This window comes from Leptonychotes weddellii, chromosome 10, assembly GCF_054177405.1.
Source record: "Leptonychotes weddellii isolate Sample4059 chromosome 10, ASM5417740v2, whole genome shotgun sequence".
Taxonomy (NCBI): domain Eukaryota; kingdom Metazoa; phylum Chordata; class Mammalia; order Carnivora; family Phocidae; genus Leptonychotes; species Leptonychotes weddellii.
The window spans coordinates 111,306,662-111,321,415 of NC_138378.1; the positions used below are offsets into that span (position 1 = coordinate 111,306,662).

At 38.5% G+C, this 14,754-nt stretch overlaps 2 protein-coding genes and 1 non-coding gene across 9 annotated transcripts in view; 2 read left to right on the forward strand and 1 right to left on the reverse strand.

The window, feature by feature from the left end:
- Positions 1-14,337, reverse strand: part of GEN1 (GEN1 structure-specific endonuclease) — a 31,762-nt gene extending 17,425 nt beyond the window's left edge. The window contains exons 1-6 of one of the 5 annotated variants that reach the window (XM_081797163.1): positions 14,089-14,337; positions 13,916-14,014; positions 8,760-8,804; positions 5,507-5,682; positions 4,668-4,854; positions 1,447-1,623 (exon numbers count right to left, since the gene is read on the reverse strand). In XM_081797163.1, coding sequence (XP_081653289.1) covers positions 1,447-1,623; positions 4,668-4,854; positions 5,507-5,667 — 525 coding nt within the window. In that variant the 5' untranslated portion in view covers positions 5,668-5,682; positions 8,760-8,804; positions 13,916-14,014; positions 14,089-14,337. Of the gene's footprint in view, positions 1-1,446; positions 1,624-4,667; positions 4,855-5,506; positions 6,053-8,759; positions 9,286-13,915 lie in introns of those variants that run through there. The other 4 variants (XM_081797162.1, XM_081797161.1, XM_081797164.1 and 1 more) reach the window with 4 other exon arrangements.
- The window catches only part of SMC6 (structural maintenance of chromosomes 6), a 94,748-nt gene that overhangs the window by 2,496 nt on the left and 77,498 nt on the right, over positions 1-14,754 (forward strand). Inside the window, exon 1 of one of the 3 annotated variants that reach the window (XM_081797160.1) lies at positions 14,483-14,656. The exons of 1 other annotated variant lie outside the window; for it this stretch is intronic. The gene's annotated coding sequence lies outside the window, so the exon portion shown is untranslated. Of the gene's footprint in view, positions 1-14,482; positions 14,657-14,754 lie in introns of those variants that run through there. One more of the 3 variants, XM_081797156.1, reaches the window with a different exon arrangement.
- LOC115940839 (U2 spliceosomal RNA) lies at positions 5,919-6,109 on the forward strand. The gene has a single exon (XR_004075569.1). It is a non-coding gene; the product is annotated as a U2 spliceosomal RNA (small nuclear RNA).

Here is a 14,754-nt window from a genome sequence, read left to right on the forward strand (position 1 = left end):
TCTTCACAGAATCTAACACTTCAATATCTGGAAATAAAGTCATAGTTTCAAAAACTGGCTTAAAAAAATAAACTATAATAGTCAAAATTTTCCTCTTTATTATTTTTTGACGTCTATAAAAGATTTTCACCTTTACAAAATTAGACACTGTAAAGTATTATAAAAAGTAAAACATTCCCTGTAATTGCAATATCTAAAGTTAATTATTAAACTATTATTAATAATGTAGTGCATATTCTTTTTATTATTAGTTCAGAGGTAGAATTTAGTGATTCCTCAGTTGCATGTAACACACAGTGTTCATCACATCAAGTGCCCTCCTTAATGCCCATCACCCAACTATCCCTTCCCCCCAACCTTCCCTCCAGCAACCCTCAGTTTGTTTCCTAGAGTTTAGTGTCTCTTATGGTTTGCCTCCCTCTCATGCATATTCTTTCAAAAATTACTGACACATATACACAAATATTTATTATTATTAGCTATATTTATAATTATACAAAAGTACTATTTTGTAACATTTTTTGCTCACTAATACATCTTTAATATCAATAATACATATCTTTTTATTTATTTTTTTAATCTTTAAAATGTTTTTAAAGATCAAGACCTGAGCTGGGATCAAAAGTCAGCTGCTTAACAACCCAGGCGCCCCAATACTATCACTTTAATGACTGCTTGCTATTACATATAATGGACTCTGAGGCAATGTTTCTCAATAGGGACACTATTAGCATTTTCAGAGAAATAACAGAATCATCTGGCAAGAGGTTTAGCTTTCCTGGCTCCAACCTATCAAATGTCTGTAATTTCCCTTGCCCAACCTTGAATAGTTACAACCAAAATTTCCCCTGAATACCTCTCTGAGAACCATAGCAGCGTTTAACCATTCCCTAGAAATTGGCATTTGAGGGGCACCTGGGTGGCTCAGTCAGTTAAGTGGCTGACTTCAGCTCAGGTCATGATCTCAGGGTCCTGGGATCAAGCCCAGTGTCAGGCTCTGGGCTCAGCCCTTCCCCGTGCTCATGTGCGCATGCTCTCTCTCTTCGGGGTTGTTTGCCACATTTTTGTAATTACTAACAATGCTGCAATTAACATCCTTGTACACCTCTTCTTGCATATTTAGAGGTGTTTTTGAGGATAAATTACTAAACATGGAAATTCTGGGTCAAAGCAAGACATTTCATATGTATTTTTATAATATATTATTGAAACTGATTTAGAATTAAATCATGTGAAACAAATCAAGCCCTTAAGAGGGAAATCCACATTTCAGAGAAAATGAACTATGTGTCAATATTTGTAACAACATTTCATTTCATTTAGCAACTGCTATGTGCCAGGCATTATGGTAAGTATTTTACACATATTGTTTCATTTAATTATTTAATAATCCCTTTTAAAAAGGTACTCTGTGAAACAAATGCTGAAAAAGAGAAAGAAAAGTACCTTGGTATTCATAGTGAAATTCCTATAAACAGTCTGGGCGCCATAGAGGAAAACATCCCCATCATTGGTGAGACAGCCATCTACATAACCACTGGCGTTAAGATAAGCACACATGGCTTCAGCTTCCCCAGCAGCTTGGACCCAGGGAATGCCTAAGCATTCCAGCATATCAAGGCACTGAAAAGAAAACATAGGTGCAAGAAATCTAAGAACATTATTTTATTGCTATGTTTTTCAGTGTTTAACTGACATCTGTATTACAAATATTAATTGTAACTATTTAGGTATTTTAACAAATTGTGATACCTAAGGAACAAATGGAAATTTGAACACTGAATACTTTAGGGCATTAAAGAATGCTAAACTTTAGGTGTGACAATAAGAAATGTACTGTGGTTATGTTCTTATTTATTTTTTAAGAGTCCTTATCTTTTAGACAAAGATATTGAAATATTGAGACTGAGGCAATATTATGTGTGGGATTTGCTTCAGAATGACATGGGAGTAGGGAGTGAGTGGAGACACAGATAAAACAAGATTGACCAAGAGCTGATAACTGTTTAAGATTGATGATGGGTTACTTTTATATTGACTTAAAATTTTCTATAATGAAAGCTTAAAAAAATAATGTCAATTAAAAAAGCAATCCACATTCAGGGGCGCCTGGGTGGCTCAGTCGGTTAAGCGTCTGCCTTTGGCTCAGGTCATGATCCCAGTGTCCTAGGATCGAGCCCCCATTGGGCTCCCTGCTGGGCGGGAAGCCTGCTTCTCCCTCTCCCCCTGCCTGCTGCTCTGCCTACTTGTCCTCTCTCTCTCTCTCTGTCAAATAAATAATCTTTAATAAATAAATAAATAAATAAAAAATAAAAAGCAATCCACATTCAGTTAAAAATTAATTTAAAAATTACATTTTAGGGGCACCTGGGAGGCTCAGTTGTTTAAGCATTTGCCCTCGGCTCAGGTCATGATTGCAGGGTCCTGGGATCGAGCCCCAAGTTGGGCTCCCTGCTCAGTGGAGAGTCTGCTTCTCCCTCTCCCTCTGTCCCCCACTCCTGCTCATTCTCTCTCTCTCTAATAAATAAATCTTCAAAAAAATTACATTTTTAGAAAAAGCATTAAATATTCAATTTTCACTGTTTTGTTCAATGTTATCTCAAGATTTAAAAGAAATATCTTTAAATGATTAATAATCACATTAAGATTTACATCTGCAAAACTACAAAAATTCTTCTCACATGATGGTCAACTTAATATGAGCTCTTCCAAGAAGATACTATTATCAGATTTTACTTGAGACCTTACAGTTCTCTTCTTTCCCTCTATCATGTCCGTACAATGAAACTCTCATGTTGTCCGAAACCACATAGGGACCAGTTGTTGATTTGCTCCTAGAAGTCAAATGTCTGTGCAGGCTGTTTCTGCCAATGTGCTGATTTATAAATAATCCTCTGTGAGTTTCCTTTGTGTTATGAGTTGAACCCAGATGAACAGCTTGTAGTTTAGCCTTATAGCCTAGGGCATTCTTTCTTGTTGCTCATGCACTCTACAATGAGAAATACTGGGTACAGTGAAGAAAAGAGGCTTTTTATCTGTAGTTTCTAGAAACTGATGCTATAAATATCATCTTTTGCTTTAACTGATTGCTTGCATGCTATATTACATAATAAAAACCTCTGCCAGATGTTGCCCAAGGTGGACAGGGTTCAAAAAGACAAGTACTATGTCGGAAAAAAAAAGGTACTTTTCAGGACTCTGGCTGGGTGACTTTAGGGAGATAGTTTTGTTACAGATGTTACTTCTGCCTTCCTCTAGATAAGAAATATCCTTCCAGGGGCACTCGGGTGGCTCAGCTGGTTAAGTGTCTGCCTTCAATTCAGGCCATGATCTGGGGGTTCTTGGAATCAAGCCCCATGTCCAGCTCCCTGCTCAGCATGGAGTCTGCTTTTCCCTCTCCCTCTGCCCCTCCCCGTTTGTGCTCTCTTTCCTCTCAAATAAAATCTTAAAAAAAAAAAAAGAAAGAAATATCCTTTCATAATAAACAAAAGAGTTTGGAAGTTATTTCAGATTCCTGCATTATTTGTCATTCCAACTCTTCAAAAACCAGCACTGAGTTTGTGATGAGGCTGGCTGTAAATTTCCCTACCCTAAGTCTGTCACATGGGGTGGTATTAGAGGAAAACTAATCTGTGTTTCATGCTTATACCTAAAAGACGGCAGTGAGTTAGCAGGAAGTAGGGCCTAGTAACTAAGGGTACAGATATATGAAAATGAATTTTTTATTCATTCAGGAAACACTGAACATTGACACAAAATGCTTGGAACATCACAATTACTACAATAAAGAAATAGAAATGGAGCAATTTTCTCAAGAAGAGATGGACATCTTGTTGCTTTATACTAGGTATTTCATGGCCTGAGTATGTGGACCATAGATATTTCCAGGAATAGACTATGTAAGAAATAATTAGAATCCAGTACAGATATTTTCTTCAACTACTGACAGTCATTATGGTAAAAAATCACTAACTGAAAAGTATTTTTTAAAATCACATTACGAATAGAAAATAAAATTTTAAGAGAAAAATGATTATTATTTTATGTAATATCTTTTCAAAGGAATGAAAATTTTAACCACAATTAAAAAGAAAAACGGGGGTGCCTGGGTGGCTCAGTTGGTTCAGCGTCTGCCTTCACCTCAGGTCATGATCCCAGGATCCTGGGATGGAGCGCTGCATCGGGCTCCCTGCTCAGCAGGAAGCCTGCTTCTCCCTCTCCCACTTCCCCTGCTTGTGTTCCCTCTCTCGCTGTGTCTCTGTCAAATAAATAAATAAAATCTTAAAAAAAAAAAAAAAAAAAAGAGGTAACACGTATCAACTCCCTACTATGTAGTAGTTGTTTTAGATATTGTATATGTTGATTTTTTTTTTCAAATTTTCACCACATCACTGCGAACTGTTACTATCCTCATTTCACAGGGTAGGAAGTGAGGCAGATATAATTTAAAAATCTTGCTCAACATTTCAGAATTTCTATATGCCAGAGCCAGGCTTGAACTTGGGTCAGTTTTACTACGGAATATAAACACTCTTCTCTAACCACACTGGCCTTCTAGTTACAGTAAGCTTAGTGAGTATTAAAGATGATGATATAACAACCTTTATCAGAGTACAATGTATTTTCTAACTCAAATCAGAATTACTGAATCATATCTAAACACTCACCTCTTTTAAAACTGATTTAAAATGTGATCTCCCTGTTTTCTGAGACCATGTTTTTCCCGAAGGCCCATACCGAATCTGATTCCTCCTGCTTATGACATCAGCTTTCAGCTTTGGGGGCTCCCCTTCCATAACGAACACCAGTTTTACATCCATTAGTGTTAAATAGGAGATACGAAAAAATAAGTTCCTTAAATATAAAAATCAGTAATCCGTTAATAATCATATACTGATAGCAAAAGTCAACATAGCAATATGACATAATGGCAAGAACATCAGACTAATACCAAAAATGTTACATGCAATCACATTTTATGTATTCATATTTTAAGTGAACTGAGAAACCACTGAATTTTTTAAGCAGGAGAGATTTATGATGGTTCTCAGTGCTACATGGAAAATGGTTTAGAGGAGGAGGCCAGGAGCTGAGGGAGGAAAACTCATGAAAGATGTCACTTCAGTACAGATGAGAGATGATGGTGTCACACACTGAGGTCCTGCCCCTGGACACTGACAGAAGTTTCTGAACACAAGGAATATTCTGAAAGTATTAACAGGCAAGACTTCCTGATAGACTGGATGTAAGGAGGGGTCAGAGAATGGCTCCCAAATTTCTGGCTTCTAGTCACCAAAGCATCCTAGTGGATATGGGAAGTAGGCAGCTAGGTCTGTGAGTCTGAAGCTCAAATGTGTGAACCATCGATTTAGAGATGGCAGAGACTGACATGTTAATATATTTTAAAATCCCAAAATGTACAGCAACAATAACAAAGAAACAAAGTGGAAACAAAACTACCTGCTTATGCAATCATACATTTATATCCTAAGAACATTTACTGTACCTGAGGTGGGGCTTCATGACTGTTCCAATCATTTTTTTGACTGTCTGTGCTTCACATACCCAGAGACTCAGATCAACTGCAACGGTTTTCCCACAAAGATTATGCAAGTGGAGGTGCTGCTTAACAGGCTCCAAAATTTGCCACAAGTCATTCACACCCATTCTGGTGATTACCTGCTGTGATTTGAAACACATGTCATAAGATTGTTAAGAGACACAGAAGCTCAGAACAGGAATTCAAACAATATAGTATGTTTGTTTAGGATAATTCAAAAATAGAGAATTCTCCTTATTTCCTTCATTAGTCAGCTTTTTGGAATGAGTCAAGAACATCTGAAACATTAACAGTGGTAGTAATTGACCTACTAGCTACAAAAATACTGATGCAACTAACGGATTAGAAGTTATCTGCAATCGCTTCTTGGCCTTTTGGCTAAGATCAAGTATAGTATCTGTTCTTATCAGTTTAATATCTGATATATCCTCTATCTGAGGACAATATATTAAATGGATTTTTGGAATTAGGAGATGGAATAGGAGCTTGCTCTGTCCACTCCAAGCATCGACCTGGTATTGCAGTACTTCCAGGAACAGTGCACCCCCTCGGGGGGAAATAAAAAATTTTTTAAATAAATACATAAAAAATAAGTTATTTGCAAATTGTACCATGCTAAATTTGTCCTTAAAATCCACTCCACACCAAATATGGGTTTCTTTGTAGTACTGAAAAATAAAGTTATTTTTAAATTTTTTTTTTGATCTATAGTTCTATGAATTTTTTTTTATTCTTATGTTAATCCCCATACATTACATCATTAGTTTTAGATGAAGTGTTCCATGATTCATTGTTTGTGCATAACACCCAAGTTATTTTTAAATTTAATGGAACCCAAATGTCCATGGTCTTATCCCTCCTCGTTCTCTCTTCTTGTCTATGTTCTCTTTAGCAGTGGTTAAGAATAATATTTCTCACATGGTGACATTAATATTGCATGAAATTTAGAAAATAAAAGGAAAAAAATGGTAGTAACTGGCTTTGTTCCAGCTGTTAACAAGAGATAACAAATGCAGAGATGGGTACCAGGGATGCTGCAAATCATACTTGTCTTCTTGAGAATTCACTCCTTGATTTACATACCTAAAGCAAGAATAGGACTAGTTTTCTATCATAATCAGGAAAAACAAGAAAACAAAAGCAAAGAAGCATGCAAACAAGTAAACTAAAGCAAAAACACTAGGAGGTCAATGGAAAATTGGGGGGGGACATAAAATGGAGTTGGAGGCATATGGAATTATCTTTTTAAAAAAAGCACTGGCTTTTCAAATTGCGAAGTCACACATGTTTATTGTGGAAAAATAAAATAAAAAATCTTTTGAAAGAACAAAAACATTTAAATCACCCATAGTGCCACTACTCAAAGAAAACTAATGTTAAACAAATTCTTCAGTGTACAAGACATTTTAAAAACAAAATCGACTTAAACTCTGCTATTCTAACCTGCTTTGGTATTTTCTATAGTCTAGTTTTTCCTTATTTAACACCTATTTCTGTTTTTCTCTTATTTTGTTATTATTTGATGAGAGTATTACGGAGTATTTGCAATGAAGATTCAGTCTCACTTTACAAACATAATCCAGATTAGCATCCTCTGAATAATGACCTTAATTCATTCCAGAAACACAGGTAGGATACAAAAAAATACTACAAAAGGCTATCACCATGCAAAATGTAAAACCAATGTAAAGCCATTCTAAATAAAAAGTACTGTGTTGTCTGTTCCTTTAACAGATTCCACAGCAAAAACAAATTTTCTCAAATTGTACATGGCTGCAAAGAAAACAAATGCTGGACTGTTGTTATTTTCTCTGCACTTTTCTGATTCTTAATTTTATAATGCGGCCAGGGCCACTGTATTATTTTGTGCATTCATTTTTTTATGAAGAACTGCACCAATATTTGCTGACATGTCACTTTACAAAGAAAAATACACAGATTTAAATGCAAAGTATAAAGCATTAGGTAGTCTATTTCACATAAGAAGCCCCACTGGTTGAATGCTGCATTGTGGCATTGATTCAAAGATAAGGTTTTATCTCTGTTAATGTAAAAAGTTGCAGTTAATTCTGGACAAAGAGTGGGGACACATGTATTTTCTAAGTCATTATTATGAAAGGAAGTAAGACTTTTACAGTCTTAAACATCAGAACGCATAAAACTCAGAAGTAGAAAGTTTGAGAGGGACATTCTTGTTGACAGTTTTGCTTTCCTTTTATTTGTGATTCAAATTGTATACCGGAATGGATTGCTATTGAAGGAAATTATGCAATTTCTCTCTCTGGAGGAACATTATAACTGATCATATTTCATTTAAATGTGACCTTGACTCTAGCTGTCAAAATTTTAAATGCAGGTTATCTTCTGATTAGCAAAAGGTCTCCCAGGAATTTAAGATATGCTCTTAGCTGTGAGCAGATTTATATAAAAGGATACTGACTGTAGGGGCCCCTGGGTAGCTCAGTCGTTAAGCATCTGCCTTCAGCTCAGGTCATGATCCCAGGGTCCTGGGATCGAGCCCCACATCGGGTTCCCTGCTCCGCGGGAAGCCTGCTTCTCCCTCTCCCACTCCCCCTACTTGTGTTCCTTCTCTCGCTCTGTCTCTGTCAAATAAATCTTAAAAAAAAAAAAAAGGATATTGACTGTAGCATTGTTTATAACAGTAAAACAGTAAGAAGAACCAAATGTTCATTAAGGACTTTCTTTAATAAATTATGGTATGTTCAAAAAGAACAGGTGATACGGAAAAATGGGACAGATCTACATGTACAATCTCCAAGTTTTAAAATGAAAACAGGTACAAAATAGGTTATATATCAGGGATGATTGTAGTTTAGGAAGGGGAAGAATTACTCTTCAAAGTATACTCCTTTGTGTTAATTTTTTAAATAATTATATGTATATATCATTTTTCAAATTAAAAAATGTTAAAAAAATGTGGTCCTATCTGTAAAAGGTTGGGGAAATAAAACTAGAAATCTTTAGGTGGTTTACTTCTTGCCTAAATATTAAGAGATCAAATATGACTATAGTTCATGGGTCAAATTACAAAGCAAGGTTCTGCAAATTTACGAGTACCTCATATCAAATCTGACTTGAGTATGGCTTTTTTAGGGATGAGAGATTCACATTTTCTGGTTTCCTTCAGATCATCTAGGAGCTAGTCATGTGGACTTAGTTAGGCAAGGTGCATTCTTACCTCTGGCCTTTCCTGCTCACAGGTTCCTTCCTTCCGGTCTTACCTCTGATGCTTCATTTCATGAGTTGACCACACACATAGTAGAAAATAATAATGAATGAAGATTGCCATCTAGTGCAGTGTTGTTTATGATGGCATAGATAAACACACATTTATGTAAAGGACTGCAATGCATATTATAGTCCTTCTGAAGATTGTAGAAAAAAAATTAGAGATGTTGATGAGGTAGACTCTTGATTTTACAAACTGTAGTCCTCTAATTATTTCAAGCACATTAGGAACATTTTGTAAAGACTTTAATGGATTATTATTCACTAGGGCAGCCAAGCCTGGAAAAAAATAAGCCTGGAACTGATTCTATTAAAACACTAAAATTCCACAGATTGGATCCCTTAAGCAAGATCAAGAGGGCCTTTAACTAAACCCATAAATGATATGTTTTTTAAAGATTTTATTTATTTACTTGGGGGGAGAGGAAACACAAGCAGGGGAGGGGTAGAGACAGAGGGAGAAGCAGACTTCCCCCCGAGCAGGGAGCCCAATGCAGGGCTCCATCCCAGGACCCTGGGATCATGACCTGAGTGGAAGGCAGATGCTTAACCGACTGAGCCACCCAGGCGCCCCAATAATATTTTCAACATAACATGATTATTACACTTAAAATGTAATTCTTCATGCTATTTTATTTTCTTTTGTCAGAATATACCTGGTTTAAAGAACAAGCATCCACAGTTGTGTTACAGAACCACCAGCACTGGTAGTTGAACAGCTATCAGTAATGTCTACCTAGGACATCTATTTTGGCTATTCCTTTACTAAAATGTGAGAGAAGACTACAAAGTTGGAATCACAGCTACTAAACACAACTGTTGGGGCGCCTGGGTGGCTCAGTCGGTTAAGCGGCTGCCTTCGGCTTGGGTCATGATCCCAGGGTCCTGGGATAGAGCCCCGCATCGGGCTCCCTGCTCAGCAGAGAGCCTGCTTCTCCCTCTCCCTTGGCCTGCCTCTCTGCCTACTTGTGCTCTCTATCTCTCTGTCAAATAAATAAAATCTTAAAAAAAAAAAAAACAAACACAACTGTTATGAACGATGTAGGCAAAAAGAAAAAGAATGAGAACTATCTGTTGGTTCCCAGAAAGTAAAATTTGAGTTACTATCTCTGAGCTGAAGTATTTTCTTCTCCACTTTTTCTGAGTTATGTAATATTTTCCAGAAAACTGTCTCTTTCGTTGCCTATCTTTTTGGTCACCATATTTTAAAATCTATCTCAAATCTTTTCAAACTGACTGATACCTTACCCTACAGTCCCTGTGTAGCTATTGAGATGGATCTGAAAAAGAGGGGAGTCTCTTTGTGCTCCCCAAGCACACACCTATAAAATAGTAACGCTTGGCTCAGTTTTTTCATTAGCATGGTAGAATTGCTGCTATTGTGAAATATACTTTTTTTTTCTCACTTTTTTCTCTGAATGATAGGAATCAAGGGGACATTTTAATAGGAGCTAGCTTCCATGACATGCGCCAATGAATCTTTTTTCTCTAACTTTACATTAATGAACTTCTGTTAGACCTTGAATTATAAAGTTTTATAAAGCCTTCACTACTTTTAACTAAAAAAATAACGAATTAGAACTATGCCAAGCAATGTATTAAAAGGGTTGGGAGTGTGTATGGGAACCGGAAAGTGAGCAGAAAGAATTATAGAAGAATATTTTTACAGGCAGAGGCAGACTACACTGGAAAGGACATTATTGCTGAGTCTCCTTTCAAGACTCTATAATGAACTCTTCTCCAGTCTCCCTAATATTATTTATCCCACTTCATCTGACATCTCCCCTGGGCTGTTAACTAGAATATCGAATTGCCTACTTTGCCTTCACGCGGATGTGTAATATGCATTTAACTCTCGATTCCACCACCTGTCCTCAAAACTGTTTTACTTCCAGTTGCTTAGGCCAAAAACCTAGCAGTCCTTCTTGATTCTTCTCTGTACTTAGCTCCCCAACACCTGCTCCATCAGCAAATCTTTCAAAATATATCCGAAATCCCCATTTCTAATGATAGTCCCCTGGCATTGTCTGGATACAACTTTAACAGTCTCCCAACTGGCCTCCCTGCTTCTACTTTTTACTACCCTCCTCTCCTACACAATCATTCTCCTCGTAGAAGCCAGTGATCCTGTTTAAAAACCTAAAACATATTAAAATCATCATCTTCCTGATTGTCACATGTTAATTTACTCCTTCTGTTTGTCACATTAATTTGCTTCTGCACTTATGGTGCTATCTTATAGCCAGTTATAAAATGCAAAAAGAAATTATGTAAAATTACATAAGTGTTTTACACGTAATACATTATTTTAAAATACTATTTTTGGATTATCTTCATTAGATCTATGATCTAAATCGAATCGGTTAAGTTTAAAATGCATGTTCCTTTTGAAAAATCACTCCTAAAAGCAGAATATATAAAGAATACCCCAATAGTCCAGAAAGGGAAAAATTATGTGAAATGTTTATTTTATGAAAAATAACACAACATGTTTTAAGAACACAGTTAATCCTAAATGTCTATTCCCATGATCTATTGTTGTCCCTTCCTTGCCACTTTCTTTGCTCCAGTGTGTCCTCTGGAACAGTAAGATTGTATCAGTAAGATTGTAAAAGCACATAAAGTTCCAAAAAGGGACAGAATGCAACAGCTTTTAAGATATTCAAGTACAACTACACTCAAAAATAGAACAGATGGTTTTTGAATGAGGTCATGATCAACCTGATGAGGTTACTTGAAAACAGCTCAGCATTAAGTAAAATTTAAATACAAAATATAGCAAACTCACTCACAACTATGTATAATTTTTTCTTGCTTATTTTTTAATAAGGTACAATTTGAAAAATTTGTGGTGTGGGATTTGGTGAGTCTCTACTCCCATCTTTTATAACGTAGTAAATTTTATTGACATCAATCTGATCATGCATCAATGTATATTACCTATAAAAAGAAGTCTCCTTAACATATTAACAATTCTTAAGAATTAATGTGACACTAGAATACTTAAATGAATCAACAAAGTCAGAACAACCCACAGTAAATAACTTCATAACCTATTAGTGTCTTCAATTTATTTAGTTTACTGAAAAAGTACCAGACTTAGGATTGGAAACCTAGGATTTTGGTCTTGGATATAATACTGAAGCTGTATGACCTCGGGAAGATATTCAACCCATCTACAAAATGAGAGGCACTAAACCAGATGAACTATAAGATTCTGATATCCTTTGAACTTCATGACCAGTTTTGGTAGCTTATACTAAAATAAAGACAATCACTCTATTCTAGATACTATTACTTGACAGAAAGGACATGTATTTCTAGTTTAAAGAAAGGGCTCAAGAATCCACTTCAGGTTAAAACAAAACAAATCCTTTGATGTAACCATATGGTGCCCATAAATCAATTTATGCTCCTAAAACTTCCTTAAAAGCTAATAAGCTTTTATTGGTTAATTATAAAACTGAATGAGGTGAGAAAAGCACAGAACCTTGCTAATTCCACTAATGAATCAAATTTTAAAGAACATAAAAAGAGGTCAGTGGTTTGATTTATGCAAAAATACACATTTTATTAAACCAAGTTTTCCAATTTTATTTCCGTTTTAAGCCAAAACATTAGAAAAAAACCTCCTTAACAACAAAGCGAGAAATATTTTCAATTTCCCAATTCCCACTTACAAGACTATGTTTTCATATAAAGATAGGTAAATGGTTTATTTCAGTACAAGACTGGATTGTATGGGATTTCCATATAATTTCACTAATTAATGCTGTTTTTTTATGATTTCTTCAGGTTTTTTTTTTTAAGATTTTATTTATTTTTTTTGCGAGAGGGAGAGTACAAGCAGGGGGAGTGGCAGGCAGAGGGAGAAGCAGGCTCCTTGCTAAGCAAGGAGCCGCATATGGGACTCGATCCCAGGACCCTGAGATCATGACCTGAGCCAAAGGCAGACGCTTAACCATCTGAGCCACCCAGGCGCCCCGATTTCTTCAGTTTTATTTTCACATGAATTTAGCGTAAACTTTGAAGCATAACATACCCCAGACTTAACTTACAGTTAAGTATTTACTAAATGTCTACTATGTACCAGGAACTCTAGATGCTAGATACAATGAGGGAAAAGCCCTGCACTTAAGGACTTTAGTAGGGCAAGTGAGACTAGAGATGAAAAGAGAATTACAACAATGTGTCACGGACAGGCAGAGGTAACATGAGTGAGCTATAGGAGTACACTGAGTAAGTACCTTACCTAATACTGGGCATCAAAAAAGGCTTCCTAAAGGAAGTGACATCTGAGCAGAAACCACCCAACTGTTTCCCATTGTTTACTAAGGACCCTTAGACCAGATAGTATAGTGTTTCAGTCTATTTTGACCAGGTCCTACTTTCCATTGTGCCATGGCAAGGGCCCCAACGGGAAGAATATACATTTGATTATCTTTAGAAGCAAAAGGTGACTTCGATGGAAGGAATTCCATTACTGGAGCCCAGAAATTTGTCATCTATCTATTTGGGGGTGAAGTGGGGTAGCGGTAAATGCCACTTTTTCCCATCTCCAAGGGAAGACTGCGGAATATAGAAAGTAGAATATCTGACTAGATGAACATAATCACTTGAGTTGTGTAAAGGCAGAAGAGGTGAGAACAGCACTGTAAGCTACGCCAAGAAACTTAAAACTTCGTTAGTTCCGATATTTATTGAGGGGGGGTTCACAGTATAGGCCAGGGCGGGGGCAAGACTGTAGTAAATAACCACAATGCCTTAAGGTAACTGCTATCTTGGAAGTATTTCCAGAGCACAACACTGAAAAAGGAACACCGCAGTGTGACTACGCCCGCTTGGGCCTCGAACCGGGCGTGGGCGTTCGCCCTACAGTGTGCCCGGGAGGAGGACATCCAGGGGCCATTGGCCTTGGCGGAGAGGGGCGAGGGCGGGGAGGCCGGGGGCCAAGCAAGCGGGGCCGGATCGTGGCCAGGCGGATCTCCCACCGTACTCCCAGCCGAGCCGCTGATCGAGGTTCGGAGGAGCGCCCCAACCCAGCCTTTCAGAGGAGCCAGAGGAAGGACCGGGCGGGGCCGCCTCTCCACGGTCCGCGGGACTTACCCAGACAACCGTTTCTCCTCGGTTTTGGAAGACGCCCCTCCGTCATTTACCAGTTTGGTCTGAATGCTAACTATTGCTGCCTCCAAGTTTACAGATTTTCTAAAAAAACAAAAAAAATTTGAAGGAACCAAAAGGAAAAGTCCTCTTTCCTTTTTCCCTAAGCAAAGACTAACATTTGGGTTGCAGCACCCGACCCGGTAAGTTGCGGGACGCAATTCTAATTCGGCGCCCGCTCCCACGTGGCCCCGCCTCTTCCGGGAAGTAACCGTCCCCTTTCCGCGACCGCAGTCTCTCGCTAGACTTTCCCGGCTTGCAGACGGTCGGCTGTACGCATGCTTGGAACTGTTGCCGGGGTACTCCGAGTTCTCTTCCCTTTCACTTAGGCAAATCACCCGGCCCCGCATGTCCCGTCGACGCCGAGCCCTGTATGCCTACCAGCTTCCCCGCCGGCTGAGGGGCACTTCCGGCCCCTCCTCTTAGACTCTAGGGGCGCGAAAACTCCAAATCGCGCACGCGCGGGCTGAGCCCCGGCGGGAGGGGGGGCGGGGCGCAGGCGCGGAGTGTCCGGCGGTGGGCGCCGGGGCAGCCAGTCTCTTGCCTTCTCCCACCGCGGGCGCGCGGTTCCTGGTGGGCCAACGGCGGCCAGCCGAGGCCGAGACGCCCCAGGGTGTCCTTAGCGCCCAGCTGCACCGCGACAGCCGCGCCGATCGGGTTCCTTGGGGAGACTTGGACTTGTTCGAGGTAAGGTGAGGGCGCGCGCTGTCGCTCTCCCTTGCTCCGGATCCATCCCCTGTCGCTGCCCCCTTAGCCGGCGCCCTCCAGCCCACCTGGTGGTGGCT